The sequence below is a fragment of the Chionomys nivalis genome, chromosome 17 (assembly GCF_950005125.1).
Source record: "Chionomys nivalis chromosome 17, mChiNiv1.1, whole genome shotgun sequence".
Lineage (NCBI taxonomy): Eukaryota > Metazoa > Chordata > Mammalia > Rodentia > Cricetidae > Chionomys > Chionomys nivalis.
Window position 1 is genome coordinate 37,255,926 of NC_080102.1, and position 27,716 is coordinate 37,283,641.

The window sequence follows — 27,716 nt, forward strand, 5'->3', positions numbered from 1 at the left end:
GTCGAGGATGGTTTATACCAACGCCGTTTCTGCTTGCTCTTCTGTCTGGCTATCCCATCATCCACCTGTTCACAGGAGTCCTGTGAGATGACACACATGGTCTGTGTCTTTAAGGAACCTGCAGACTGGTGAAGGAAGCCACAAGTACACAGGTCTGCTAACACCTTGTAAGGAGTAGTGTGACAGAGGTAGAGCCCAGGTAACCATAGGGACACAGGAGGCAGAGCTGCTATGGAAGAGGGATTGCTTTGTTCCAGAGGAGAAGGGAGAAGGCTGTTCCAGGCCTTCAGAGGCAGGGAGGGCTCATGCAGAGGACCTGAGCTTGGTTCTCAGTATCTGGGTCAGGCAGCTCACTACTCCAACTCCAGCTCCAGGCATCTGGCGCCCTCTTCTGGCCTCTGAAGGCATATGCATTCCTGCATATACACATATCTACATATATATAAGCAATTTTAAAAATGTGAACTACAACAGACATCTAGAAGAGTATCTTTCACTCAGAGATTCATCACAAATACCTCTGTACTGCCCCATGCTGAGAAACAGAAAACACTGCTTCCAGAGGCCCCATTCACCAAAGAATGGCAACCAACACCCTGACTTTTATGCTCTTTTGTATTTTTCACTCAAGTTTTTTTTTTCTTTTCTTTTTTAAAGGTTTATTTATTATGTATACAGTGTTCTGCCTGCATACCAGAAGAGAGCACCAGATCTCATCACAGATGGTTATGAGACACGATATGGTTGCTGGGAATTGAGCTCAGAACCTCTGGAAGAGCAACCAGTGCTCTTAACCTCTGAGCCATCTCTCCAGCCCCTCTTTTCTTTTTCTTAAGACATAGTCTCATTAAGTATTCCTGCTGTCCTGGAACTCGCTATGTAGACCAGGCTGGCCTTGAACTCACAGAGATCCACCTGCCTCTGCCTCCTGAGTGCTGGGAGTAAAGGTGTGCGCCACCACTGCCTAGCTAACCATTCATTTCTTAACCACACATTTCTCAAAAATGCAGCCGTTATCAAGCAGCATGTGACCGCACATCACTATTTATTGTACAGTTGATGGAGATGTAGGATCTTTCTTGTTTTTGCTGTGTGCATACCTTCCTGTTTGTCATGTCCCCAGGAATGCTGGTTTACCCGAGGCAGTGACAACCTGGGTAGGTAATGATCGTGTATTTTCCTAGTGACTATGAATGCGATTTCTTGATACTGTTTGTCCTGAGACTTGATATTGTCAGTGCAAACACCTCAACTCATTCCTTTGAGTGACTACTAGTGCATTACTGTAATTTTATTGTGTGTTTACTTGGTTGCAAGTGGACTGGAGCCCATTTCAGCAGTGCTGAACCATTTAGGGCGTCTTCAGTGATGTGCCTGCTCAGCTCTCAGCCATTTAAAATAGTTGCTTTTTAAAAATATTATTAGGCCAGGCATGATGGTGCACACCTTTAATCCCAGCACTCAGGAGGCAGAGGCAGACAGATCTCTGAGTTTGAGACCAGCCTGGTCTACAGAGCAAGTTCTGGAATGGCAGGGCTATACAAAGAAACCTTATCTTGAAAAAAAACTAATATATATATATATAATATATATATATTATATATGTGTGTGTGTTTTAGTTTTTATATATATTTACAGATGTTATACATGTGTAGAAAGAATAGCAGGCTGCATTCCTGCCACCCAGCTCCCGGCCGCCTGGTTAGATTATACCCCGAAATAATTACACGGAAACTGTATTCTTTTAAACACTGCCTGGCCCATTATATCTAGCCTCTTCTTGGCTAATTCTCATATCTTGCTTAACCCACATTTAGTAATCTGTGTAGCACCACGAGATGGTGTCTTACTGGGAAAGATTTAGCATGTCTGACCTGACGGCTGGCTCCATCGCCTCTGCCCAGAGAGGAGAGGTATGGCGATTGCTTCACTTCCTCCCAGCATTCTGTTCTGTCTACTCCACCCACCTAAGGGCTGGCCTATCAAATGGGCCAAGGCAGTTTCTTTATTAACCAATGAAAGTAACTCCTCCATCATACATGCATATATATTAGTATCATATATATGTATTTATTAGTATTTTTTATATTTTATGTGTATGGCTATTTTGCCTGCATGCATGTCTGCGCATCATATGCATGCCTGGTGCCGGCAGAAACTGTGAATGTATACAGCACACATGATCATGAGTCTAGCCCTTTCCATTCATGCTTTTGTAATATTTGATTGTTTTCTCTTATTTATTCATTTATTTTGGTTTGTTTTTTGAGACAGGGACTCAATATGTAGCTCTGGCTGTCCTAGAACTCACTATGTAAACCAGACTGGCCTTGAATCATAGAGGTTCACTTGCCTCTGCCTTTCAAGTGCTGGGACTAAAGAATGTGCCACCATGCCCAGCTATTATTTTTTAATTTTTTTGTTTGTGTGCCTGCCTCCAAAGGCCAGAAGATGGTGTCAGATTCTGAAGCATTAATCTAATTAATCTTAATAAAAACCAGGAGTCAGATTATCAGGGTAATAACACGAAAGAACAGAGAAACAAAGGAACAGCTACCAGTTGCTTTCTACCTGCCTCTTTCCAGCATCCAAAAGGGGTTGAAATCCTGTCTATACCCCACCTCAGCACTTCCTGTCTGCATCTCTTGAGTACTGGGATTAAAGGCATGTGTCACCACTGCTTCTATGGTTAGCTAGTGGCTAGCTCCACACTGATCTCCAGGCAAGTTTTATTTGTCAGAACACAAGCAAAATATCATACAACATTTCCCCCTTTTTGTTTAAATGGAAAGCAAAGGTTTTAACCAACATAGAAAAACTATATACAGTAAGTACAAAAATCATATAGTTATATAAGGCAATAATTACATTAACAATGTCTAGTCTACTAACATTTGATAAATTCAGAGAAAATACTCCATTATCTATCATATCTTGGTGAGTTCAAAGTGTTGTACCTAATTCACTTTCTAATTCTGTACATTATCAACCAAAACTATCTTTTTATATCTCTCAACCTTATACACTTTACACCTCTTTTATGAGTTTCTTTTCTGAATTTGTTAACGAGGAAAACTGTGACTATCTAGTCTTGAACTCCACCAGAGACCCAAGAAGGAAATAATATTACCTGTGTAAGCAGGAAGTGCAAACAAGCGACTTCCAAAAAATGTGAGAAATGACAGAAACATCAGGCTGCCTGGACAGTCACCCAAGGTTTCTCTGTAATGTTGGGGTATCCATTTTCAGTCTACCAGCCTAGAATATCTGACAGACTTTTCTGTGAAACAGTAAACTCTGAAGGGCTGTCCTACCTTGTCTTGAAAAAGTTTGGTAATCACTTTCTTTTGTGTCCTGCTAGTCCAATTTGGACAGCACACTGTCAGCAGTTGAGGCAAGGACAGTTTCATGCCCAATGGCTCACTTTTGCCACAAAGAAAGTAAACTCCATATAGAATTTCTTTGATGTACATTATCTTCTCCGGTGCTGCCAGGAGCAGACGTATCTCAGTGTCATAAAAAAGAACCTTCTGTTATTAAAACATAAATGCCAATATTCTGTAGATCTATGAAATGTTTGCAGATGACATGTCTATCTAAAAATTATCTCTGCTTGACCCTGAAAACATACCTAATATGACTACAAGTTTGATTGTAAAAGGTGACTGACTACTAACCTACATTTCTTTAATATAATATAATAGCTTGTAATAATAACTTTCAAGGACTAGAAATTAATTTTCTTTACATTGCTAAATGATCTGTATAGGTTACTATCCTTGAACAAGAGTAGAAATGTATGTACAGTATGTTCTAACAAAAATAATCTCAAATTGGTATCAGTATACAAAAATCCATACTAGTGTAAAATATTTAAGACTAGTAACTTTTTTGGTTTAAAGGTAGATTCAATAATTTACCCTTTTATATTCTATCTCCTATATATTTTTATATCCCCCTTTTTATTTTCAGAACGAGATCCCTGAATCTAATCTCCTTTGTTCAGTTTTTTCCTGACCATTACCAATAACAACTTGTAACCAACCCCCCTAACAATGAGCAATATCCATAACCTATTGAAAGACCCCAAAATGCCCACCCCACCTCTTGGGAATGTGGGCGTTGTGTTCTTAAAATTACTTCTTGCTGTCTGGGGACAATGGCATCTGTAGGGGACCTGAAAAAGATGGGATAATTATCAAGTCCTGGGAGAGAAAGCTGTGTCACCTGCTGTCCAGGCTCTGTGGGATGGAAAAGTGCAGGGCTTATTTCAAGTCCTGGGAGAGGAGTCTGTGAGGCTGGAGCATCTCAGCTGGTCATCTTGACATGGTCCTGAGCAGTTTGTAGTCCAAAGCCATCTGTGGGTGGTGTTTGTCAGCTTAGTGGTTATCATGGTTCTGGTGGGATCCTCATTGTGGGGCCCCCTCCTCATTATGGAGACTTCAAAGGTTGCTGTTAGGCATGGTCATAGTTCACTGCAGAAAACTTAATCAGTTTAAATGTCACATGTAGCAGATGTCAAAGAGGCTGAAGTACTATAATTTGTGATGTACATCAAGAGTACAAAAATTTATTTATGAACAGTTTATTCCTAGTTACCTGATAGAAATTCAAACCCAAAGTCATGAAAGCTAGATGAAGCCTTCTTAGAATTAGCTAGTACTCTATATGACCATTAATATCATGACAAAAGTTTAATGTATATATTAGTTTTATAATCTTTGAGATAATATACTCTAAAAGTGTTAAAGATCAAAATAAAAACAAAAAATTACAAGATTAGTGGCAATAGAATAGTCCCTAATTTTGGTTATTCTCCTGTCGCATGTTAGGTGGCTCTTCTGACATGATACAGGATTTTGGATTTTCTTTTAATAAGCATGCTTGGGTTTAGAGAAGGAGAGAGCTGTGCTCAAACTCCAAAGCCAGCTTTAATTTTTAAATTAAAAGACCCTTTGCGTTTATGTCTGTAGAGAACAGCAGAAGCAAACATTTGGGAAGATTTATGAAATTTTATTCTGTTGGAAATGTGATCTACCAATAGACCAGTTTATTCTTTTTCTTGGGACACTTTCTCTGGATGATTCATCATTTTTCTTCAGGTGTCTCAGTTGTTCAGTAGTCTTCAGATGTCATAGTTGGATGCCTTTATTCTCCTGAAAAGACAAAAACAAAACCCTGCCCCAACCCTCAATTTGGGGAGATTCCCTTGACAAGTTATGCCTGATCAAATGAAAAGCATTTGCTGGCTTTATAAGTTAAAACTATCTAGTTTGAATGGTCATATTATTTGATGAACTATCACCTCTTCTAACCAAGAGGTCTCTCTTGTTCAAAATCTAATCTTTATAATATTTGCTTTGTAGTTTCTCCTGAAATTTTTGTTTTATCTTCTAAATCTGTTCTGTCATCCAGAGCAGCATGGTTTTTTACAATAGGCCTTAGGTCCTTTAATTGCTCTGTGGAGGAGTTTCCCCTATGGTAACAGAAAATGATTGAACTGAATTTGACATGGGGGCCTGTGAGAGCCCCCCCCCTACAAAGTGTTTTCCGATGTCAAAGGATTACCTTGTCTGTCCCTTGCTGATCTGCATTCATTGGTCCAGTGTAGGTCTTTGCCACACCTACTATGTACTCCAGAAGGCAAGAGCCTTCTGATTAGAATAGAAGAAACATTGTTGCTTGGCGGTGCTGGCACACGTTTAATCCCAGCACTTGGGAGACAGAGGTAGGTGGATATTTGTGAGTTCCCGAGGTCAGCCTGGTCTGCAAGAGCTAGTTCCAGGACAGCTTCCAAAGCTACAGAGAAACCCTGTCTCAAAAAAACACAAAAAGAAGAAAGATTGTTTCAACATTGTTTCAAGAAACATTCCTAGAAACAATGTTTCTACTAATCTAACCTTGTTGCCAAGCAGTGGTAGCATCGTACCTTTAGTCGGGGCACTCGGGAGGCAGAGACAGGCAGATCTCTGTGAGTTCTATGTCAGCCTGCTCTACAGAGCAAGTACCAGGACAGGCTCCAAAGTTACAGAAAAAACCCTGTCTCGAAATCCCTCCCCCCCCAAAAAAAAGAAAGAGTAAAGAAACATAGTTTCTGGGAATGCCCTGTCTACAAATCCTTTTTAGGTGATCTTGTTTGCCACAATTAAAACATCTGACATTTTGATTTTTCTTCAAGCCTCTGGAAATCACCTGTCCTATCCAATTATCATCATGATGATAATATTCAATATTGACAATTCTTGGATTCATTCCTCTGTGGGTGCTGATCTCACCTTTAAAGACCTATTTATCCTTTTGTATTGTGAATTAGCATTTTCAAAAGTCAAAGAATCAATTTGTCTGTCTTCTAAATTTGGTATTCTATTCATAGCTAAAGTCAATTTTTTTTTTTTTTTGGTTTTTCGAGACAGGGTTTCTCTGTGGTTTTGGAGCCTGTCCTGGAACTAGCTCTTGTAGACCAGGCTGGTCTCGAACTCACAGAGATCCGCCTGCCTCTGCCTCCCAAGTGCTGGGATTAAAGGCGTGCGCCACCACCGCCCGGCCCTCAATTTTTATTTAAAAAAAAAAAAAAAAAGAGTGAAACTTTGTTTTGGGCTTGTATAACTTTAGTAAATGACTCAGTTCTCTTTCCGACTTCGATTCTGTTGTCCCAAGAATTCAAAGCTGCTGCATGGCATAGAGCCAAGATGTGGTCATCATACAGATGACATGATCTCTCTGTACATCAGCACAGTCACCCTCTGCACGAAGCTGGTCTTGGGGAAATTTCTATCCCTCTAGCCCTACTTCATTGTTCAGTGGTCTTAGCCTCATCTTTCCACCAGGTCCTCCACTGCAGCTGAGGACCAGGCTGCTCTAACCAAGTCTCTCCAGTCTTGTGGAATAATTCTGTTACTAGTTGACCATGAATTTAACATCTGCTTCACAAAAGGTGAATGGATATCATATCAAACTATTGCTCCCTTAAATCTCCTCAAATCTAACATTTCCACAGGAGTCCAGTCAGCTCTTACATAGCCTTGGGGATACCTGTCACTTGGCAGCTCCCCTGAGGTAACCGGATAAATTAAGGCTGGTTGTTTGAAAACCTTGCGCTGTTCCTCTCTAACCTTATAATGTAATGCTGAGGTTGGTTCTCCTCTAAATTCCTGTCTTTATCTGAATATCTCTTAAGGCTTGTAACTTAAGAGTCAAAACGGCGTATTTTCTTTAGTAACTTTTTCTAAGGCCTGTTTCTTGGCACTCATATCAACCAACTTGGCACTCACATCAACCAACATTTTTAGGGATAAAACAAGAATAATCAAACCAAGCTGGATGGTGGTGGCGCACACCTTCAATCCCAGCACTCAGGAGGCAGAGGCGTGTCTCTGAGTCTGAGGCCAGCCTGGTCTACAGAACTAGTTCCAGGATAGGCCCCAAAACTACACAGAGAAACTCTGTCTCAAAAAACAAAGAATACAAAACAGAAACAAAAACAAACAAAAAAAGAAGAATCAAATCAATAGTGTTTATAATTGGACATTATGTAAGTCCAGTCTTAGTTAATTATCCCTCATTTAATTGTTCCATTTCTTTTTTAAAAAATATATTTTATTTATTTATTATGTATACTATATTCTGTCTGTGTGTATGCCTGCAGGCCAGAAGAGGGCACCAGACCTCATTACAGATGGTTGTGAGCCACCATGTGGTTGCTGGGAATTGAACTCAGGACCTTTGGAAGAGCAGGCAATGCTCTTAACTGCTAAGCCATCTGTCCAGCCCCCTAATTGTTCCATTTCTAAAGCACTCATTGTAGAATCACACAGAAACCTAACTCCCTCCATCGTAATCATTTTTCCCATTTTTAACATGGGAAAAACTTTAAAAAAAAAATCTAATTCTCCCCTTTAAGAATCCCAATTGTCTCACCAAATCTAGTGATGATGGAGGTGAAGTGTAGCCCACCTGAGTGGAGAACGGAGCGCGCAGGCAGTCAACAGCTTGACTGAGGACAGCTGCGGCTGATTGCGCATCAGCAGCCTGAGGAGGGGGTCCAGGAAAAGCCCACAACCCATGGGGGAAAAGAAGCCAAAGAGCCAGCCAGGTGTCTGTACAAGGGAATGCGTGAAAGCTGCTGACTCAGGTGTTTGACCTGTGGTGTTGGCCGTAGAGAGGCTGCAACAGAAAAATCCTAGACTCTCGGGGAAATGGGAGTGGGGCGTAGCTGGTGGTGTGGTGACTCCGCCTGGTGCATTTCCCGCCACGTGACTGCAAAACCATGGGAAAGCGGCTATTTTGTGAATTCGTGCTCCAAAAGTTGGACACCACATGAGTGTGAATCTAATTAATCTTAATCAATAAAAACCAGGAGTTGGATATGGGGTAAAAACCTGAAAAATCAGAGAACTGGGAGCAGCCTCTAGTTGTTTCCTGTCCATTTCCTGCATCCAAAAGGGGTTGAGATCCTGTCTGCACCCCATCTTGTCACTTCCTGTCTACACCCCCTGAGTGCTGGGATTAAAGCCATCTGCTACCACCGCCCAGCCTCTATGGTTAACGAGTGGCTAGCTCTGCCCACTGATCTGGCAAGTTTTGTTTGTCAGAACACAAACAGCGCATCCCACAAGGCTCTCTCAGAGCTGGAGTTACAGGCCTTTGTCGTCCACCCTACAAGGGTGGGTGCTGGGAACTTCAAGAACACCGAGGACTCTTAAAGCTGAGCCGTTTCTCCAGCCTCCTCGGATTGTTCTTTGTTTGGTTGGCGGGTTACTGTACAGTCTTCTCCCAGGATTTGTTTTCTTTTGGCTCTGTGGAGCTGTCGTGTTGTCCCTGACTTCCGTGTTGACAAGCCAACAGTCACACTGTGGTTATCCTCTGCCTTGCAGCCTGTGTGCACATCAGGCTCTGCTGTCTTGTGTTGAACGGTGCTTCAGTGCCAGTTATTGCTGTAACAGAGCACCCCAGGATGTAGTGGCCTCAAGCAGTACCGATTCATTTAGCCTAAAATCTGCGGTCTGAGCAGAGCTCAGTGACAAGGACTCTTTTCTCTGCAGGGCACCTGCTCGGATGGCTCTGCTGCACTTTTCTCTTCACAAGTGTCTCAGTCTGCCTGGTTGGTGCTAGCGCCCTCCCAGCTGTGTCTTCATTCAGGATCCAGGGATCTCCCCTGTTGCCCCAGCTCCCCATGGCATGCCAGCCAGGTCCTGAGAGAGACATAGAAGCCTCCAGTATCTTCAGGCCTCTGTAAAGACACGGGGACAGCTTTGCTGTTGCTTATTGTGATAAAGCAATGAGCCAACCGGGTCAAAGAGCAGTGTCACCCAGATCCCGGTGACTTGGTGAAGGGCATGCCGGAGGATTGGAGCCCTGTGTACAGCCTGCACATGGTGGTAGATGTGCATTGGTTTGTTTTTGACACAGGGTTTCTCTGTGTAACAGTTCTGGCTGTCCTTGAGCTCACTCTGTAGACCAGGCTGGCCACAAACCCACTCAGATCCACCTGCCTCTGCTGGCCGAGTGCTGGGATTAAAGATGTGCACCACTACCCTGCGATGGGGTTTCGTTTTTTAAAAGATTTATTTATGGTACAATGAGATGCCTCGATGGGTAAAGGTTCTTTCCACCAAACTTGACAATCCGAGTTTCACTCTGGCTGATACCCACATGTGTATGTGTATACATACACATAAATAAATGTAATAACATATTTTTCCAAAAAAGACTTCTTTGCCTGTGTGTGGGAAGACAACTTTCAGGAATCCCTTTCTTCCTTGTGTCAATCCTGTGAGTCCTGGACATCAAACTTAGGTCGTCAGGCTTGGCAGCAAGCCCCTTTACCCGCTGAGCCACCTTGCCTGCCTTATTTTTAGTTTATTTTGGTTTTTGAAATAGGGTCACAGACTGTTGTGCAGCCGTGAAACTTACTCTGAGGCCTAGGATTCTCAGACTCACAACAATCTCCTGCATCAGCCTTCTGAGTGCTGGGACTATAGGTGAGCGCCATCATACCCAGCTTTGTTACATTTTGGGTTTTTTTATTTGTTTGTTTTGTTTTGTTTTTTGGTCTTATATGAGAATGAACTTGGAGGATACAGGAAATCAACAAAACTTTTTAAAAGTCTGTTTTAGAAAGTTTGAAGATATTAACCTTTCAAAGAAGATTTCCGTTTCTTCTGCTCTGCATCTGGCCCCCTCCTGATGGTTTGTGTCTCTTCCGTTTTTCCGTATTTTTCCATTCTTTTCTGTCCCTCCACTTGACTCTGCCTGTTTTCTGTGGACTCTTCTCCTGCTCACTAGTTTTCTCTTCAACGCTGTCTAGTCTGCTGAACTTCAGCCTTTTCAGACAATGTCTCATGTGTCCCAGGCTGGCGTCAAGCTTGTCACATAGCTTAGGATGACACTGAATTTCCCTCCCTCCTCTATGCTGGACATTGTTCTAAACAGAGCAGGTGAAGAAAAACCAAGTGTGACTATCTGGCTCACTGCTGCCGCCATGGTGGGCAGGAGGAGAAGTCAAAACCTGCCAGGACTGAAGCCAGCTTTCCTCCTCCTGTGCCTGAGTGCTGGCGTTGTCTGCAGAGCAGGTGCTGCCTCTTGCTGCTGAGAACTTCACTGTTGCCCTCCCCATAAGAACTTGCTGGGCGGTGGTGGCACATGACTAATCCCAGCACTTGGGAGGCAGAGGCAGGTGGATCTCTGTGAGTTCGAGGCCAGCCTGGTCTACAAGAGCTAGTTCCAGGACAGACTCCAAAGCTACAGAGAAACCCTGTCTCGAAAAAAACAAAACAAAACAAAGAAAGGAAGGAAGAAAGAGAAAAGAAAAAACAAAAAAGAAACAAAAAATAAAAGAGCTCACTGTGCAGTGGTGGCGCATGACTTTAATCCCAACACTCAGGAGGCAAAGTCAGGCAGATCTCTGAGTTCAAGGCCAGCCTGGCCTACAGAGTGAGCTCCAGGACAGTCAGGGCTTCACAAAGAAACCCTGTCTCGAAAAACCATACTGGTTTGTTCCTATAGTCGTTCTATTGAGAACCGTGACCGGCATAGAACAGGCTTGGTGGTGTTTGTTGAGGGCACCACAGGTCATACTGGAAGTCATACTGTGAAGGTCATGCTGCTTTCTCAGCATCCTCACAGTAGTGCAGGTAATCTGTGTCATGTTTCAGATGGGCTCAGAGAAGGGACGGGGTTTACTGAAGTCACACAGCACTTCGTAGCAGAACTGAACTCAAACCCAACTCCTTTTCAGTAAACAGAATTTTGTTTTCTGATTAGAAAAACAGTGCATATGCTCACTAGAGAAATTTAGAAATAAGAGAAATGGGTAGAAATGGTTACATTTATTCTGCTTCTATACACATTTTGACACATCTTTACAGTTCTTTTTGCATAGTTGACATCACTTTGTGTTATATATTATTTATATTCTGCTTTTTCACTTGTTACAAAATAAATCTCTCCCTGTTCTTTCAAAATAATTTATTACATTTTAATATTGTATTTGGCGATGTTAAAAAGTGTAGAGTAGGGGTCATGTCACAGTGTAGAGCGGGGGTCATGTCACAGTGTAGAGAGCAGGGGTCATGTCACAGTGTAGAGCAGGGGTCATGTCACAGTGTAGAGCAGGGGTCATGTCACAGTGTAGAGCAGGGGTCATGTCACAGTGTAGAGCAGGGGTCATGTCACAGTGTAGAGCAGGGGTCATGTCACAGTGTAGAGTGGATGCCAAGGTCATGTCACAGTATAGAGCAGGGGTCATGTCACAGTGTAGAGCAGGGGTCATGTCACAGTGTAGAGCAGGGGTCATGTCACAGTGTGGAGTAGATGCCAAGGTCATGTCACATGTAAATGGCTGTGTAATGTCCATCGCATAGATGATTGAGCCGTAACTCACATGGTACCCTGTAGCTGACCACCTAGGATAGCTATCACTTAATTCTGACCATATACAAAGAGCCAGAGTTTGAGGCTGAGTCTCAGAATGTGGCAACCAAAGCAGAGGAGAGTCCCATCACCAGAGGAAGACTTCACGCACATTTAGGTTCAAAGTAAACTCTATTTTTGAGTTTGCTGTTGTTGCAAGGGATCAGGCTGCAGCCTGGGGCAGCAGGTGGCTTGTTTGCGGTATCCACAGTCTGACTATGCTGGGTACTACCCCTCAGTTGGCTCAACTTCTGTCCCCATGACTCACCTTAGTGGCCCCTCTTCCTTGGCGGCAGACTGTTCCAGCTGGAGTCAGAGGCGGACGCCCTGGTGAACTTCCAGCAGTATTCCTCCCAGCTGCCGCCCTTCTACGAGAGCTCCACGCAGGTCCTGCATGTGGAGGTGTTGCAGCACCTGTCCGACCTCATCCGCAGCCACCCCAGCTGGACGGTGACGCACCTAGCGGTGGAGCTGGGCATCCGGGAGTGCTTCCATCACAGCCGCATCATCAGGTGGGCGGTCAGGCCGTGGGGGTGCGCGTTGCGTGGGGCCTGGGCCACTGGAGAGTGGTGGGGGTGTGATCGTCCCTGTGCGGCACACATGCTGCGTGTGTGGAGTCTCCCCACTCAGCCTTTGTTGTGTCTGTGGCTCGGGTAAGAAAGGAGCAGCACTGCCCTGGCTCACGAGTGGACACTGATTACAGTCAGAAGGAAATGCAAACACCGAATTCTTTCAACAACTCAGTCATCTCAGGGAGAGGCTCTGGAACCAGGCTATTCAATAAGAGAAGGCTGCATAGGGGCTCGGACTATAGTCTCCTTCCCAAGCCTCGCTGTTCTCCTGGAAGCTTGGATGGCCTCTTTTATATCCATCTAGTCAATGCTGTATCTGCAGATTCCCTAAAGAGGTCTCCTTGGATGTCCTTGCAAGTCACTGCCTGGCCACCCCATACTTCTCTGTTCAATGCCTGGGTTCTAGCTAAAACCTCACCAAGTTGGGCATGGTAATGTGTGCCTTTAGTTTTAGCACTTGGGGGGCAGAGGCAGATAGATCTCTGTGAGTTCGAGGCTGGCCTGGTCTACATAATGAGATCTTATTTCTAAAACAAAACCAAAACCTCTCTCTGAGCTCTCCAGCTCCCATGCATGACCTTGGGCACCCTGGTGTCCCATCTCACAATAGTTCCTGGAGTACAATGGCTCAACAAGTGTCTGTGTTATGTGACCCTTTTCTGTGTCATCCCCTTGCCCCCTCATGCTGGCATAGTTCAAGGGCACATCTCCCCACAGGTGAGCAGAATGCACTGCAGCCTGGAACAGCTCAGCAGACACAACACAGTGGCTCTGGCTGAGCTGGGGCTTGAGTTGCCCCAGAACCCCCAAATCTTGCCTGGATCCTGCTTCTGCACTTGGGCTTCTTAGCATCCCTGCCTTTGGTCCCCATCTCATCACTGCCCACCCTACCCCCAACAGCTGCGCCAATAGCACAGAGAATGAGGAGGGTTGCACCCCACTACACCTGGCCTGCCGCAAGGGTGACAGTGAGATCCTGGTGGAGTTGGTACAGTACTGCCACGCCCAGATGGATGTCACCGACAACAAAGGAGAGACCGCCTTCCATTATGCTGTACAAGGGGACAATTCCCAGGTGCTTCAGGTGAGTGTTGGGTGGTGGGCAGGGGACCAAACAACCAGGCACCTCCTTGTGCCCGAAACTTTCTTGGGGGCCTTAGGTTCATGGGTCACTCTGAGGCTTCTCACTCAGTCATCCTTAATCCCTGAGGCTTCATCCTTCCCCCCATTCTCACCCTTCACCCCATGATGCTTAGAGGGAGACATATCTTTAGCCATGGAGTTTCTCCAGCTCAGCGAGCTGAACTCCATGGAAACTCCAGTCAGGCATGAAGCTCAGGAGCTCAGACCCTGGGCAGGGTGCATCAGGTCAGCCCTTGTTCAAGCTACACTGAGACTTAACCTAGTTTATGGGAACTGCCCAGCACCTAAAGGTGTTAGTGCAGAGACACTCCTGTTGATTCTGTAAGTACTAGAACAGAAGCTGTTTTAAGGTTTTTTTTTTTAATGTATTATTTTTATGTGTACGGGTGCTTCGCCTGCATGTATGCCTGTGCACACCATGTTTCCAGTGCCCATAGAGGCCAGAAGAGGGTGACAGATCTCCTGGAGCTGAAGTCACAGACACTTGTGAGCTGCCATGTGGGTGCTGGGATTCAAGCTTCTGCCCTCTGGAAGAGCAGCCAGTGTGCTTGCGTGCTGAGCCATAGTCTAACCAGGAGATGGAGCGGTGCTGTTGAGAAGCCACCGTTAAGTGGAAAGGAAAGGCGGACATTCAGCTCGTGTTTTATTGTCTAGAAGGATCAGGTCCATCTGCAGGTTCTGTCCTCTCTGCTTGGCATCCAGATTGTTCTAGAAACACACATCTGTGTCTCGTGCAGTCCAAGAGAAGGCATGCCTAGCTGGAGGAGGAACAGCAATGTGCTTGGCCAGTGGTCATGCATCGCACCTACCCCCAACGGATGCTGGCTATGCCTGCATCATGTGTTCTAGTCAATTCTCAAAAAGCCCTCCTGGGTTGGAGTTGTCTTTTCTTCATACAGGAAACTGAGATTCGGTAGAAGCAAAAAATGTGATCCCTGAGGGCCACCAACCTGGGGATAGGGCAGGCTGGCCTAAGCTTCCCCCATGTTGCCAGCTCCTTGCCCCACTTCTGAGTCCCCAGCCTTCCTCGTGTCCCCAGTGGTCATAACTGTCATCAGGGAGACGGCATTGAGCTCCTAATGAGGGGACAGAATCCTTCCCGCTTCCCGTTAGCACAGTCACTCTGGGTGTCTTTGGGCGGGCTTCATCTCTGAAGGAAAATTACATCCGTGTTTGGGCAATTTTTCCTCCTCATTATTTCCTAAAAAACACAGCACAAACAGCCATTCATCTAGCCGGACGGTGGTGGCACGTGCCTTTAATCCTAGCACTCGGGAGGCAAAGTTGTTAGGCAGAGTTTGAGGCCAGCCTGGTCTGCAGAGTGAGTTTCAGGACAGCCAGGGATGTTACATAGAGAAACCCTGTCTTGAGAAAGCAAAAGCAAAGCAAAGCAGAACAAAACCAAACCAAACAACTGTTATAAAATATTCACACTGTATTAGATTATAGACGTCATCTAGAGATGATCACAAGTCCTGTGGGGCGTGCAGAATGTAATCCCAGCTAGCTAGGATGCCAGTGCAGTTCCAGTCCAGCCTGGACAACAGAGTGACTCCCATATAACAAAGTACATGGGAGGGTATGTGTGGGCTCGTTGCAGAATAACCTTTCCATACAAAAGACTCAAGTACCTTAGGATTTGGGTAGACAGGAAGAGGCGGTACCAGGGATTGGACTCAGAACCTTATGCATGCCAGGTGAGCATTCTACCACTAGGTCATGTTGAATTCTTTTACTGAAAGCACAATACTTGCTGCAGAAACATATCCTGCGGGACTGAAGGAGTCCCAGCTCCCTTTCTGTTGCTGTACTCTGACCAAAAGCAATTTAGGAGAGAAAAGAATTTACTTGGCTTACACATCTAGATCACAGTCAGTCACAGAGGAAAGTCAGGGCAGGGACTCAAGCAAGGACTGAAGCAGAAACCACGAAGAACCGCTGCTCCCTGGCTCCTCACTTGCTCCTCGTGCTTGGCTTAGCTAGGTGTGAGACCACCTGCCTGAAGATGGAGACCCCAGTGGGCTGGGCCCTCCTGCATCAGTAAGACAGTCCCTCAGAGATATGCCCACAGGGTAACGTGACCCGGACCATTCCTCAGCCGAGGTGTCTCCTCTCCCAGGACTCTAGGCTGGGTCACATTGACAAGACTAAGCAGGACAGAAGGACATCTGGTGGGCAGCAAGAATTGCTCCACCTAGAAAACTTAAGGTTCTTTTGGTTGTTCTTTTTATACAGTCTCATGCAGCTCAGACTGGCCTGGAACTCACTGTGTAGTCTAGAGTAGCTTTTAACTTAGTCTTCTGCCTCAGTCTCCCCAGTACTGGGATTACAGGCACGTGCTACCACACCTGGGTTAAGATTCTTCAGAAATGTCCACGTGAGCCACAGTCAGGCCAGGTTCCCGCCACACCCCAGCTCATTGTCAGGCTTTCTTATCTGCCCGAGTGCTGGTCATGCCGTTGCTCCCCTTTATTCTTGTGGAGTCGAATGTCCTTTCCGTGTCCGGAGGGCGATGGTCCCTGGGGTGCTAGAGAGAGGCACGGCAGGCAGCTTACCTGTGTTGTCCTGTCAGCTCCTAGGGAAGAATGCCTCGGCCGGCCTCAACCAGGTGAACAAGCAAGGGCTGACCCCGCTGCACCTGGCCTGCCAGATGGGCAAGCAGGAGATGGTACGTGTGCTGCTGCTCTGCAATGCCCGCTGCAACATCATGGGACCTGGCGGCTTCCCCATCCACACAGCCATGAAGTTCTCCCAGAAGGGGTAAGGCTCGCCCTCACATGACCCCACTCCTGCAGGGCCAGGGCGGGGGCCCTGGTTCAAGTCTCCTCAACCAAGGGTGCTGGTCTCAAGAAAGCGCGTGGTGCTCTTAGGTGTTGGTGGTGGTTTTGTTCTTTACCCTCATACTTTCCTCTTTGGACTCTTTTGGGGGCCCCGCCACCTCACTCCCAAATAAATCACATACAGAGGCTTATTCTAACTTATTTATGCCCAGCCTTAGCTTGGCTTGTTTCTTGTCCACTTTTCTTAAATTATCCCAATTACCTTTGCCTCTGGGCTTTTTTTGTTTTCTTCTGTGTATCTTAATTTCACTCTTACTCTGTGACTGGCCCCTGATGTCCTCCTCTCCTTGTTCTAGCTTGCTCCTTCTTTTCCCTCTTCTTTCTTTTTCTCCTATTTATTCTCTCTGCCTGTCAGCCCTGCCTGTCCTTACTCCTGCCTCGCTATTGGCTGTTCAGCTTTTTATTAGCCCATCAAGTGTTTTAGACAGGCAAAGAATCACAGCTTCACAGAGTTAAACAACTGCAGCATAAACAAAAACAACACACTTAAAATAATATCTCACGACAATGTGGTAGCTGTGCAAAGACTACAGTTTTGTGCTAATGCATCCGGGTTTCTGACCGTAAGCCTTTCCTCCCCTATGCTGCCCAGCCAGACCAGCATCTGGGGTCAGCTGGTTTTCCCCCTGGCTCCTGTGCTAAGCACTGGCCTTGAGAAATGAATTAGAGGAGCGCTGTCCATGGAGCAGGCCAGACTCGAGCCTTCTCCTCGCAGCACTGGACTCCAGTGTCCTGGAGTGCAGAGGTGGGAAGCAGACAGGTGGGCTAGGGACAGGTGTGACCTGATGGACACCAGGTGACACCTGCTACCTGTGTGCCTCAGGCTTCCCTGTGCCTGTGTGGGCCTCCTCGGTGCGTCCCGAGCCACAGTCCAGTGACGACCTTTGTGCCGAGAATGCAGTGTGGGGATTCTTTGTCTTGTTCTCTTTGTTTCTGTTTCATTGAGTTCTGCTCTAATTTTTATTGTTTCTGGCTGTCCCCTGGGTTTGGAGTTAGCTTATTCTTGTGTTTTCAAATTCTTGAGTTGTATCATTGAGTCATTTATTAGTGTTCTTTTTGATTTCTCAGTGTAGGCGCTCAGAATTATAAGTTTTCCTCCTGAACTGCCTTTTTAATGTGTCTCAGTGGTTTTATGTTGTGTTTTTTTGTTTTCATGTAGTTCCAGGATTTTTTTTCCCTGATTTTTTTAATTGACCATCATCCATTAGTGAATTGTTTAATCTCTGTGAGTTTCCATGATGGAGATCTTCTGCTTAGTGTGAGAATGTTCTCTCTCCTCTGCTTAGTACGAGAGTGCTCCCTCTCCTCTGCTTAGTGCGAGAGTGCTCCCTCTCCTCTGCTTAGTGTGAGAGTGCTCCCTCTCCTCTGCTTAGTGCGAGAGTGCTCCCTATCCTCTGCTTGGTGTGAGAGTGCCCCCTCTCCTCTGCTTAGTGTGAGAGTGCTCCCTCTCCTGCTTGGTGTGTGAGTGCTCCCTCTTCCTTATGCCCTCACCAGCACTGGGTCCGATTACGTTTTGATAATAGCTGCCCTCACAGACAAGAGATGGGATCTCAATGGTCCTCATTTGTATTTCCTGGTGGTCATTGAGGTCAACAGCTTGCCATAGACCTGTTGCCATTGACATTTTTATGTCTTCTTTGGGGAAATGTCTATTTGGGTCTATGAAGTTCCCAGGCAGGTAAAGCCATTCCCATGTTGGAGATTCTACAAGACTGTGTAATGGATTAGAATGTTTTGATTGTGCATAGAATTCTGAGATCCAAAGCCAAGCTCTCTTGGTCAATCTTAAAAACAAAGCAAAACATAACCAAAAACAAAACAAAACAAAAAAATAAAAAATAAAAAAAAACAAAACAAGCTGACCTTGAATTCCTGATCCTCCAGCCTCTGCCTTCTAAGTGCTGAGATTCTAGTCATGTGTCACCACACATGCTATTTTGGACATCCTTTAGTCCCCTTAACAGCTATTCATGCCCATCTCTGTGTCTATCAGGTGAACTAGCAGATCACTAGCTTCCAACCAACCCCAAAATAAGAATATCACCATTAGCAGATAAGCCATGGCAGGAATTTGCCAACATTGCTGTAACCCACCTGTAACATTCCAGGTCACAGCTGATAAATTATTTCTTAAAAAATTTTATGTTGAGGTCAGCCTGGTCTACAAAGGGAGTTCCAGGACAGGCTCCAAAGCTACAGAGAAACCCTGTCTCGAAAAACCAAAAAAAAAAAAAATTATGTTTATTTAATTTTATTTTATGCATGTGAATGTTGTGCCTTCTTGTATCTTTGCCCCTCTGTGCCTGCAGTACCAATAGAGGCCAGAAGAGGGGATCAGCCACCCTGAAACAGGAATTGCTGTTCTTAGCTGCCATGTGGGTACAGGGAATCCAGCTCAGGTCCTCTGGAAGCACAGCAGCCAGTGTCCTTAAGCTCTGAGCCAGCTGTCCAGCCCTCCTGTGACTTGCTGCTGCTGCTGCTGCTGCTGCTGCTGCTTCTTCTTCTTACTCTTCTTTTTAGTTTTCCGAGACAGGGTTTCTCTGTGTAGCTTTGGAGTCTGTCCTGGAACTAGCTCTTGTAGACCAGGCTGGCCTCGAACTCACAGAGATCCGCCTGCCTCTGCCTCCCGAGTGCTGGGATTAAAGGCGTGCGCCACCAGCTGTGACTTGCTTCTTAAAGTTATTGTTGTGCTTGTCTTGCATTTATCTCTGTGTTCATGTGCAGCCCGGGGATGAATTGGTCCTCAGGCACAGCAGTAAGCTCTTTTAGCAGCTGCACCATTTTGTGCCCCACCCCCACACCCTTTTGGAGAAAGGCCTATGAAGTGTAGTCCAGCCTTTCCTGGAATTTGGAATCCTCCTGCCCCAGCATCCTGAATGTTGGGATTACATTTGTAGTTACATTTGTAATCCCAACCACACTTGGCCTTAGTTTTCAGTTTTTACCCTGGCACTTTTCATTTCCTGTGTATCAGTTTTTCATTTTAATAGAGTTGTGCTTATTTATATTTGCCTTGGTGTGCTATCCCAGAGGTCATCGTCAGGCCGGCTGGTTGGCTGTTTGGTAGCCCCATGTCATGGCTGGTGCGGTGGCCCTCACTGCCCCGCTCTCTTCCAGGTGTGCTGAAATGATCATCAGCATGGACAGCAACCAGATCCACAGCAAGGATCCTCGCTACGGAGCCAGCCCGCTCCACTGGGCCAAGAACGCCGAGGTAGGCAGAGCCGGTGGACGAGGGGCTGGGCAGGTCCCGAGGAGACAACTGAGAGGATTATAGTGGCCCCTGGTGACAAGACAGAGGTGCCCAAGAGTTGAGGTCCCACTGCTGTCCTGCTGCTCATCGGCCGGTGGCCTTAATTCCTTTGTCCATGACTGACTTTGGAGGTCTTGGGAAGTTAGCAAGGCAGTGCATGCAAAATGGTGCCTCACATGTAGAAGGGGATGATGATGATATGGCCATTGGGCACAGCAGCTCACACAGAGAGCCTGTGGTCACCCAAGCTGAGGTCTCTCCCGAAGCACCCCAGTGGCTCTGCCTTCCTGAAAGGATGCCCAGGTAGCCTAACCTGGCAACACATGCCAGCCACCAACACCCCAGCCTGTACTTGCATGTGACAGGCAAGAGGGCTGGGCTGCTACCTTTGTGGCACACCAGCTTGTTCAGACGTGTTCCTTCAGTGCCAGATCTGTGAGGCATGAAAGTGTGTCCCATGTCAGGTCTGAGGAGGGAGCTGCAGTGACGGATCCAGGCTCAGGCTGCAGCAAAGGTGGATGGGGCTTTAGGCTCAGCATTGTCCTCCCCATAGTTCAGAGTGAGCCAGGATACCATGCAAAGGCCCCTGGGACACCTCCCATGGAGGACTTAGGGAGTCGGCGCTGTGGGACCCGGTCCAGAGACCCCTTTGTAGCTTCAGGAAAGGACCAGAAGAATCTTCTAGAATCACCTGTTTGTCACCTAGTTCCTAGCACCTGGTGTGGGATGGTTGAGGTCTAGAGTCTGCCTCTGAGCTTCTCTTCCTTTGCTTACACTGGAGGACTGCTCAGGAGGCTGCCCCCTGAGTGCCCACCTGGTCTGTGTCCCCAGATGGCCCGAATGCTGCTGAAGCGCGGCTGTGACGTGGACAGTACAAGCACCGCAGGAAACACAGCCCTGCATGTGGCGGTGATGCGCAACCGCTTTGACTGCGTCATGGTGCTGCTGACCTACGGGGCCAATGCAGGTGCCCGTGGAGAGCATGGGAACACGCCACTGCACCTGGCCATATCGGTGAGCCTGTGGCCACATGGCCTCCCTGTGCTGGCTCTGCCAGCTGAGGTGGGGGTGTGGGAGGAACAATAGAGGCACCATGTTGGCTCACGCCCTCTTTCCTCGGCTGCTGCATCATCAGACCTGGTGGCAGCCACTGGTTTGTTAGGAAATAGACTTCAGCCTTAAAGCATCTCTAGTGGGATGAGCCAGCAGTGTGAGCGCGCTTAGCCCATGGCAGGAACAGCCCTGTCTGCAGTCCGTCTAGTCTCAGATGGGACTGAGGGAAGCAGTCGGCCACAGTCCTAGTACTTACTCTATAGACCAGACTGGCCTCAAACTCACAGAGATTCGCCTGTCTCTGCTTCCCAAGTGCTGGGATTAAAGGTGTGCGCCACCACCGCCTGGCTATGGAGGCCATTCTTGTTCAAACCACACCATGGCTCCTGGGTTGTCAGCCCAGGTACCCCTTGCTTCCTGTGAGGAAGAACTGGGGTGAATCTTTCTGTGCCAAGTCCTGCACAGCTGGTCCTTGAACCTTGACTGGCTGATGCGGGAAAGAGAAAAAACAGATTGCACACAGAAAAGCTGGGGCGGGATGGACTACACTGGCTCTGTTGGGTCAGCTGCAGGGTAACAGGACTCAGATGCTGCTCATTGATTATGTGCAGCACAAAGGGGAGGGGCTAGCTGGTCTCAGTGGGGGTCGCTGTGAGGGCAAGGGCTCAGGTTGCCTTCATACGGGAGGAGGAAGCTGTGGTTGCTAGTTTTTGCACACACCGTCAACTTCCGCAAACTAGAGGAAGACAGAATTTGGGAAGGCTTTGAGCTTCCCAAGGGCCTGAGGCATTAGGGTCCTTGTCCGTTATGCCCAGTTAGTAATCCACGTCCACCCAGGATTCCAGCTGCTCCAGGGTTCTTCAAACACTTCTCTTAAGTGTTTTTGGCCCGCCTCTCCGCTGACACAGTAATCCAGATCAGACCAAATCAAACCGAATTAGAAGAAGCCCAGGTCTAATGGATGCCTGGCTCCCAGGTGTCCCTCTGGGAAAACACCGAGAGGGGGAAGGAAAACCAGGAAGACCACGCGTCTGTCTCTGGGGGACAGTTTAAATAGCCTGTGGGATTGGTCTTGACCCTCTCTGGGGAGGGGTCACCGTTTGGTGGGCCTTCTCAGAGGTGGGGTCTGGACTGTAGCAACTCCCAGGGGACGAGGCTTGAAATGGAGCTCTTCACCCAACGTTTCAAAATGGGTGCCAGGAGCTGGGGTGAAGCCCCCACTCAAACATTCCAGATTGTTAGGGGCTGAGGTGATGCTTCCAACCAAACAACTTCCATTTTCTTCCTGAGCTCTTAAGCCCTCACTGAAGGCATTCTTTGTCATGTCAGGAGGCCCCAGAGTCTCCTCATGCCACTGAGAGGACTTGTAAGCAAGTTGACAGACTATTTATTCTTCCCACCTTCCATCCCCAACAGAAAGATAACATGGAGATGGTCAAAGCCCTCATTGTATTTGGGGCAGAAGTGGACACCCCAAATGACTTTGGAGAGACTCCTGCATTCATGGCCTCCAAGATCAGCAAACGTATGTGCTCTGCCATCTGGGATCAGAGCTGGGGGGGTTGGCGGTATAGAGACTGAGGAGGGACGTCCCAGCTGTAAAGTGTCAGACTGGCCCTGTTCCCTGCCGAGTGGCCAGGAGTGTATGCAGATCAAAGGGAGCCTCCTTCCCCAAAGACAGGGATGCAGGCCCACCAAGGGCTTGCTGAGCATGGTCCTCACCTCACGGTGAGGGTGTTCAGGCTCTCAGTGGGATGGGCTCAGGTGTGCAGCGCCAGAGCAAGCAAGCATGGGGTCATTGCATGTACTGTGCATGTCCACATATGCCCATACTTGTACGTGCTGGGTGCATGCATAGACTCGCATGTGCATTGCTGCCCTGTCCACCATGATCAGCTTCAGAGTTGCAGGAGTCAGCTTCCCTTCACAGACACCTGATCCCCTCCTGAGGGCTTGGCAGAAGTGTGGGGTCAGCGTGGGTGTGGCCCAGATGGTTTGACCTCTTCTCCCAGCAGAGAGCTCAACCCCACCATCGGCTTAAACAGCCTAGACAGACCCTCTCCTCCTTTTCCCTCCTCCCCTCTCCAGTTTTGCTCAATCTTGGGTTCAGAGCCAACCCTGCAGAAAAGACTCGGAGCCCAAGGTGGAAGCAGGCAAAGGTGCTAGTTGTGGCATCCTTTCTGGGGTCTCCTCTGACTCACCCCTCTGGGACTCTGCAAGGGATAGCCCTTGTCGTTTTTGAGAACTGCTGACCATGGAATTAGTTGCTCTGCATCATAGCTGGTGTAGAAGGAGAGAGGGGATGCCCACAGTAGCTAGGATGACTCTGATGCCCTCATACCCCACAGTCCTCCTTAGCCCCTTCCCTGGTGCCAGGAGGCTGCTTTGATGCAGCAGACCAGCCAGCTTGCTAGTCAGGGTAGTTCCTCCACACAGCCAGGTCACCTGCTAGATGTGAATCATTTGCAAAGAGGGGGGGTCTCACCATGTCTGCTCTCTGCCGTCTCTCCTTCCCAAACCCTGACAAGTGATTACCAGGAAGGCGCTCTTGAGTTTGCTGAGAACTGTGGGGGCCGACTACCGCTTCCCACTCATCCAAGGGGTCCCCACGGACCAGAGCTCTGCAGCAACACCTCACCCCTTCTTCTCTCTGGACAAAACTCAGCCCCCAGAGATCAGCTTAAACAGCCTAGGTAGGCCGCTACTTTCCCTCCCCGCTCCTCAGCTCTGTGTGGGCCCTCGAATCCCAGCAGCCCCCAAAAGGATCATGGCTTCAGGGCAGAAGTAGTTGAAGGGAGGAGAGCCAAGCTTTATCAGCCAGTGTAGGCCACCACATGACCCACACATCCCTGAGGCCTACCAGGTCCAGCATTCCTGAGAAAATGCCCTGAACATTGGCTTAGGGTAGCCATTTCTCATGGCACCTCTCAGGTGGGTGCTATTACCACCTCTGGTTCCCTGGGAGGGAAGGGTAGGTGGTAAGGAGTGCTGCTAGGTCCCCTGGCTTCAGCGCTCACATTGTTTGAATCTGTCTGGCTTGAGACGTGATGTGCCCCCTGCTGGCTCCTTCAGTTACTTCAGGCTTTTGGAGTGGCCAAGAAGCCACTGATGCCCTTGGAGACAGTCCCAGAGTAGATGGGGATCCTTCTGTGTTCTGGCCCACACAGGGACCTAGAATGTTTGGGAGTGAGAATCCCTAAACAGAACTGAGTCTTACCCAGCCAAAGCTCTCAAACCGTGGAGGTAGAAGCCCAAAGCCCAGCCCCTCCTGCCAGCCTAGCCAGGCCTGGAGCTCTGGAGGGCAGAAAACCTGAAACCCCTAGCACCCCATCTTTCTCTCTCCGTTTACAGGCAGGCAGTCACTCAAACCAGGCTGGATGGGCCTGGTGCGGCGGTGAATGGGTAATGCATAAGCCTAGAGAAGCCGCCGAGCCCGCCCTGCCCCGGTGTAGCTAGAGCTCTATACCCCGTTCCCCTTCTCAAGCTGCACCCAGCCATAGGCACCGCCCCTACACCCTATCCCCGACATCATCTGCTGTCTTGCTGGCCAGTCTCCTGCATGTGTTCCTTGCTTGCTCTGTGGCACGTGCCTGCTAAGGGAGGCACTGCTGGCACCCACCTACCTTGCTGCCTCTAGCTTCACTGCACCGTGGCTGTCAACCTCGTCATGCAGGGCGACCTGGAGGGTTGGTGTTGGGGCTAGTGCGCAGAGGAAGACTAAACTGAAGGTCTGCCATCAAGGCATGGGTGGCTGTCGATAGCATCAGCTCGGACATCGGCCCGGGACTCAGCTGGGAGGTCAAGCTTCAGGGTGATAGGAGGGGTTCCAGGAGTTTCTGGGAGCTAGCTGGACGGTGGAGAGTCTCCCCAAAGCAGCAAGCCCCCTCCTCATTTCAGCTTGCCCTTGCCTAGCAGGCCCGTGGCATCGAGCACAGCTTTATCCTGGGGCAGAGAGCCCCTCCTAGGGCAGGAGGCAGACGGTGGGGACGGTGGAGTGTGAGTTCAGCCACAGGTGGAACTTAGCCGTGAGGAGATGTACAGCAGGATGGGGCACAGTTCTGTTTGCTCTAGAGACCCCCCCTGCTGGCTCCAGAGTGTCCTGCCCTGTTCCCACAGAGCTTCAGGACCTCATGCCCATCTCCCGAGCCCGGAAGCCAGCGTTCATCCTGAGCTCCATGCGGGATGAGAAGCGAACGTAAGTAGAGTGAGGGACAGGCTGAGGCTGAGGTGTGGAACTTCTCCTTCTGCCTTCACCCCTCTCCTAGCTGCGCAGGTGTGGTAGAGACAAGTCTGGACCTGTGGTGGCTCATCAGTGACAGATGACGCCCCATCCGGAGCCCAGCATAGGGCCACGCAGCAGGGTCCAGCTTGCGCTCATGCAGTGTGGTCTCATCGTCTTTTTCCTTGGCTTTATGGTTTATGGGCAGAAGGTTGCCCGAACCCCTACTGGAGAGATGCCTGCATCTGCTTCCCTCTGCTGCCAGCTCCCAACCTGCCTTCCTCTCTCCTCAGACCCAGTGCTTCCCCGTTGTGTGCCCTGGCGTTGTAGGCGGTAGGCCTGTATATGTGTCTAGATATATATCTACATATACACGTGCATATGTATTCATATATGCATGTATGTTTATGCCCACATATATGCATGTGTATATGTACAGATATGTATATGTCTATATATCTACACACATGTATATATGTACATATAGGTATACATGTCTCTCTCTATATGTGTACATACACACGTGTGTATGTACACATATATATGTATATATATGTACTTGCACAGTTTTGGAAAAGATAGGCAAGCCTCTTGATCTGTTTCTGCTTTGGACACATTGCTCCAACTTAGGGAAAAGAACTGAAGTCAGGAGATATGCACATGTGTGTTGAGCTGTGGACCTGAGTTATGGGAACTGGAAGAGAAGTCTCTTCTGGTGCTAACGGCCAGGACCCACCCCCAACCTCGTATTAACATTCTTGTAGATATCCTAATTCCTAGTGCCCCACCAACATTGAATACTTCCAAATCTTGGTCTTGGTGCACAGCCCTGGTGAACACGGGCCAGCGCATTCAGTGGCCAGGACAGGGACTGGCCATTTCTACAGCCTCCCTTTGTTGCCCTGTACCATTGTCCAGTCTTTGTCCCACTCCTGCTGGAGGCCTTCCTGGAGGAATAGTCGTCTGGCTTAGTAGATGCCTAGTGTGAGCCCCTGAGAGGTGAGTTAGAGTGGGGGTCCCCGCTCAGGTCTCTCTCTCTCTCTCTCTCTCTCTCTCTCTCTCTCTCTCTCTCTCACACACACACACACACACACACACCTTATGCTTTGAGTCAGTTTCTGATTGCATCCATAGCTGTCCTCAGCCACATGCAGCTCACAGGCTGCAGGATGGATAAGCTTGCTACAGTGTGTGACTCAGAAGCCAAACATGTGACTTCATGCCATTCTCTTTACCTCTGACCCTCTTTCCAAGATAATGATAAAGAAGCAGGGTACCTCCTCAGAGGAGCTTGGGTCAGTGAAGTGAGCTAATTCTGCCTCCTTTTCCCCAGGTCCCAGCGTAGAGCTTCCTTCCTCCCTCCCCTCCACTTCCCTGATCCTCTTTACACACACCTGACCCTGCTGGAGAGAACCAACCCTTCCTCCCCTCCCTGTTTATTTAAACAGACATTGGGTCATGGCTGTAGCTGACCTGAATCACTTCTGGTACAGGGTCACAGAGCCATGACCCTGCTCCTCGCCATGCTCCCCATCACACTCCCCACCCCACCCCTCATCCCATCTGCCATCCTGTTCCTCACCCCATCTCTACCCTGGCCTCCACCGTGTTCCCCACCCTTCTCTTTCCTGTGTGCATCTGAAACATTTGCTTCTTCCTTCCCCACCTGGTTCCATACCCAATAGCAAGTAGGCTCCCAGGTGGGCTCTGTTGCTGTGTTCACGTGTCCACTGCTGTGCAGAAGCTCAGGGCACGGAGCCGAGAGTGCCATCATGAGACCCTCTTGGCCTACTGCTCTCCTCACTGCAGCCATGATCACCTGCTCTGCCTGGATGGAGGGGGCGTGAAAGGCCTGGTCATCATCCAGCTCCTCATTGCCATCGAGAAAGCCTCAGGTGTGGCCACCAAGGACCTCTTCGACTGGGTGGCAGGAACCAGCACCGGAGGCATCCTGGCCCTGGCCATTCTGCACAGTGAGCATAGCCTCTGGGTGTGGTGGGATGGGCAGGCAGGCCATCTGCCCTCAGAGGTTGGGGTACAGAGCTAGTTTAGAAGGGTATTATGTCTCGGAGGTCTTCAACCACCTCCATACTCCTCCAAGCCAGAAACCATAGAACCTGCCAGCTGCTGTCAGTACAAATGCCTTTAATGAATGGAGTGGGCATTTCTGGGGTAATGAGTGAGTTGCAGGATGCCAGAGCCCTGGGCTGCTTGGACAGTCAAAACTCAGACTGGGAAGAGGCAGATGGCACAGCTGTGGGAGTACCCAGGCCAAAGAGTCCCCTCGACTCTCAGTCCATCACCCCCAGGCCACTAGCCTGCCTCCTTTGATTTAGCTTTGCAGAAGTACAGACATTTGGTTAGCTGGAGTTTGCCACGTAGAGCCAGCAGCATTGCCATTCAAGTGGCCTGGCATCTGTCTCCTCTGGGAAGTGATTGTACTGTGTGTTGCTGGCTGATTGGGCATCCCTAGAATAGGGCTCAGCTGCATCCCGTAGGCCTTGTCCCTGGTCTCTATCTCCCTGAGTGGTACCCCTTGCCTGGATGTTGGTCAGATTCTGTTTTTACCAAAGTATCTGCCAAAATCAGAATCCTGGTGACCCAAAGCCCTGGAGGCACCAGAGGAGGACACCTCCCTCCACCCTAAGTGTAGGCACCATGAGAACTCATGGACTGTGAGGCCGTGGAGCTGAGTCCTGTTCAGGAGGCTCCTGGTGAGACAGCAC

The 27,716-nt window shown here is 48.3% G+C and overlaps 1 protein-coding gene across 4 annotated transcripts in view; it reads left to right on the forward strand.

The window, feature by feature from the left end:
* Positions 1–27,716, forward strand: part of Pla2g6 (phospholipase A2 group VI) — a 46,593-nt gene that overhangs the window by 10,554 nt on the left and 8,323 nt on the right. For 3 of the 4 annotated variants that reach the window (XM_057792363.1, XM_057792362.1, XM_057792364.1), the window contains exons 3-11: positions 12,207–12,422; positions 13,383–13,566; positions 16,198–16,385; positions 19,583–19,679; positions 20,550–20,732; positions 22,188–22,296; positions 23,300–23,464; positions 24,888–24,966; positions 26,800–26,963. In XM_057792363.1, the coding sequence (XP_057648346.1) occupies positions 12,207–12,422; positions 13,383–13,566; positions 16,198–16,385; positions 19,583–19,679; positions 20,550–20,732; positions 22,188–22,296; positions 23,300–23,464; positions 24,888–24,966; positions 26,800–26,963 (1,385 nt within the window). The remainder of the gene's footprint in view (positions 1–12,206; positions 12,423–13,382; positions 13,567–16,197; positions 16,386–19,582; positions 19,680–20,549; positions 20,733–22,187; positions 22,297–23,299; positions 23,465–24,887; positions 24,967–26,799; positions 26,964–27,716) is intronic. The other variant, XM_057792365.1, reaches the window with a different exon arrangement.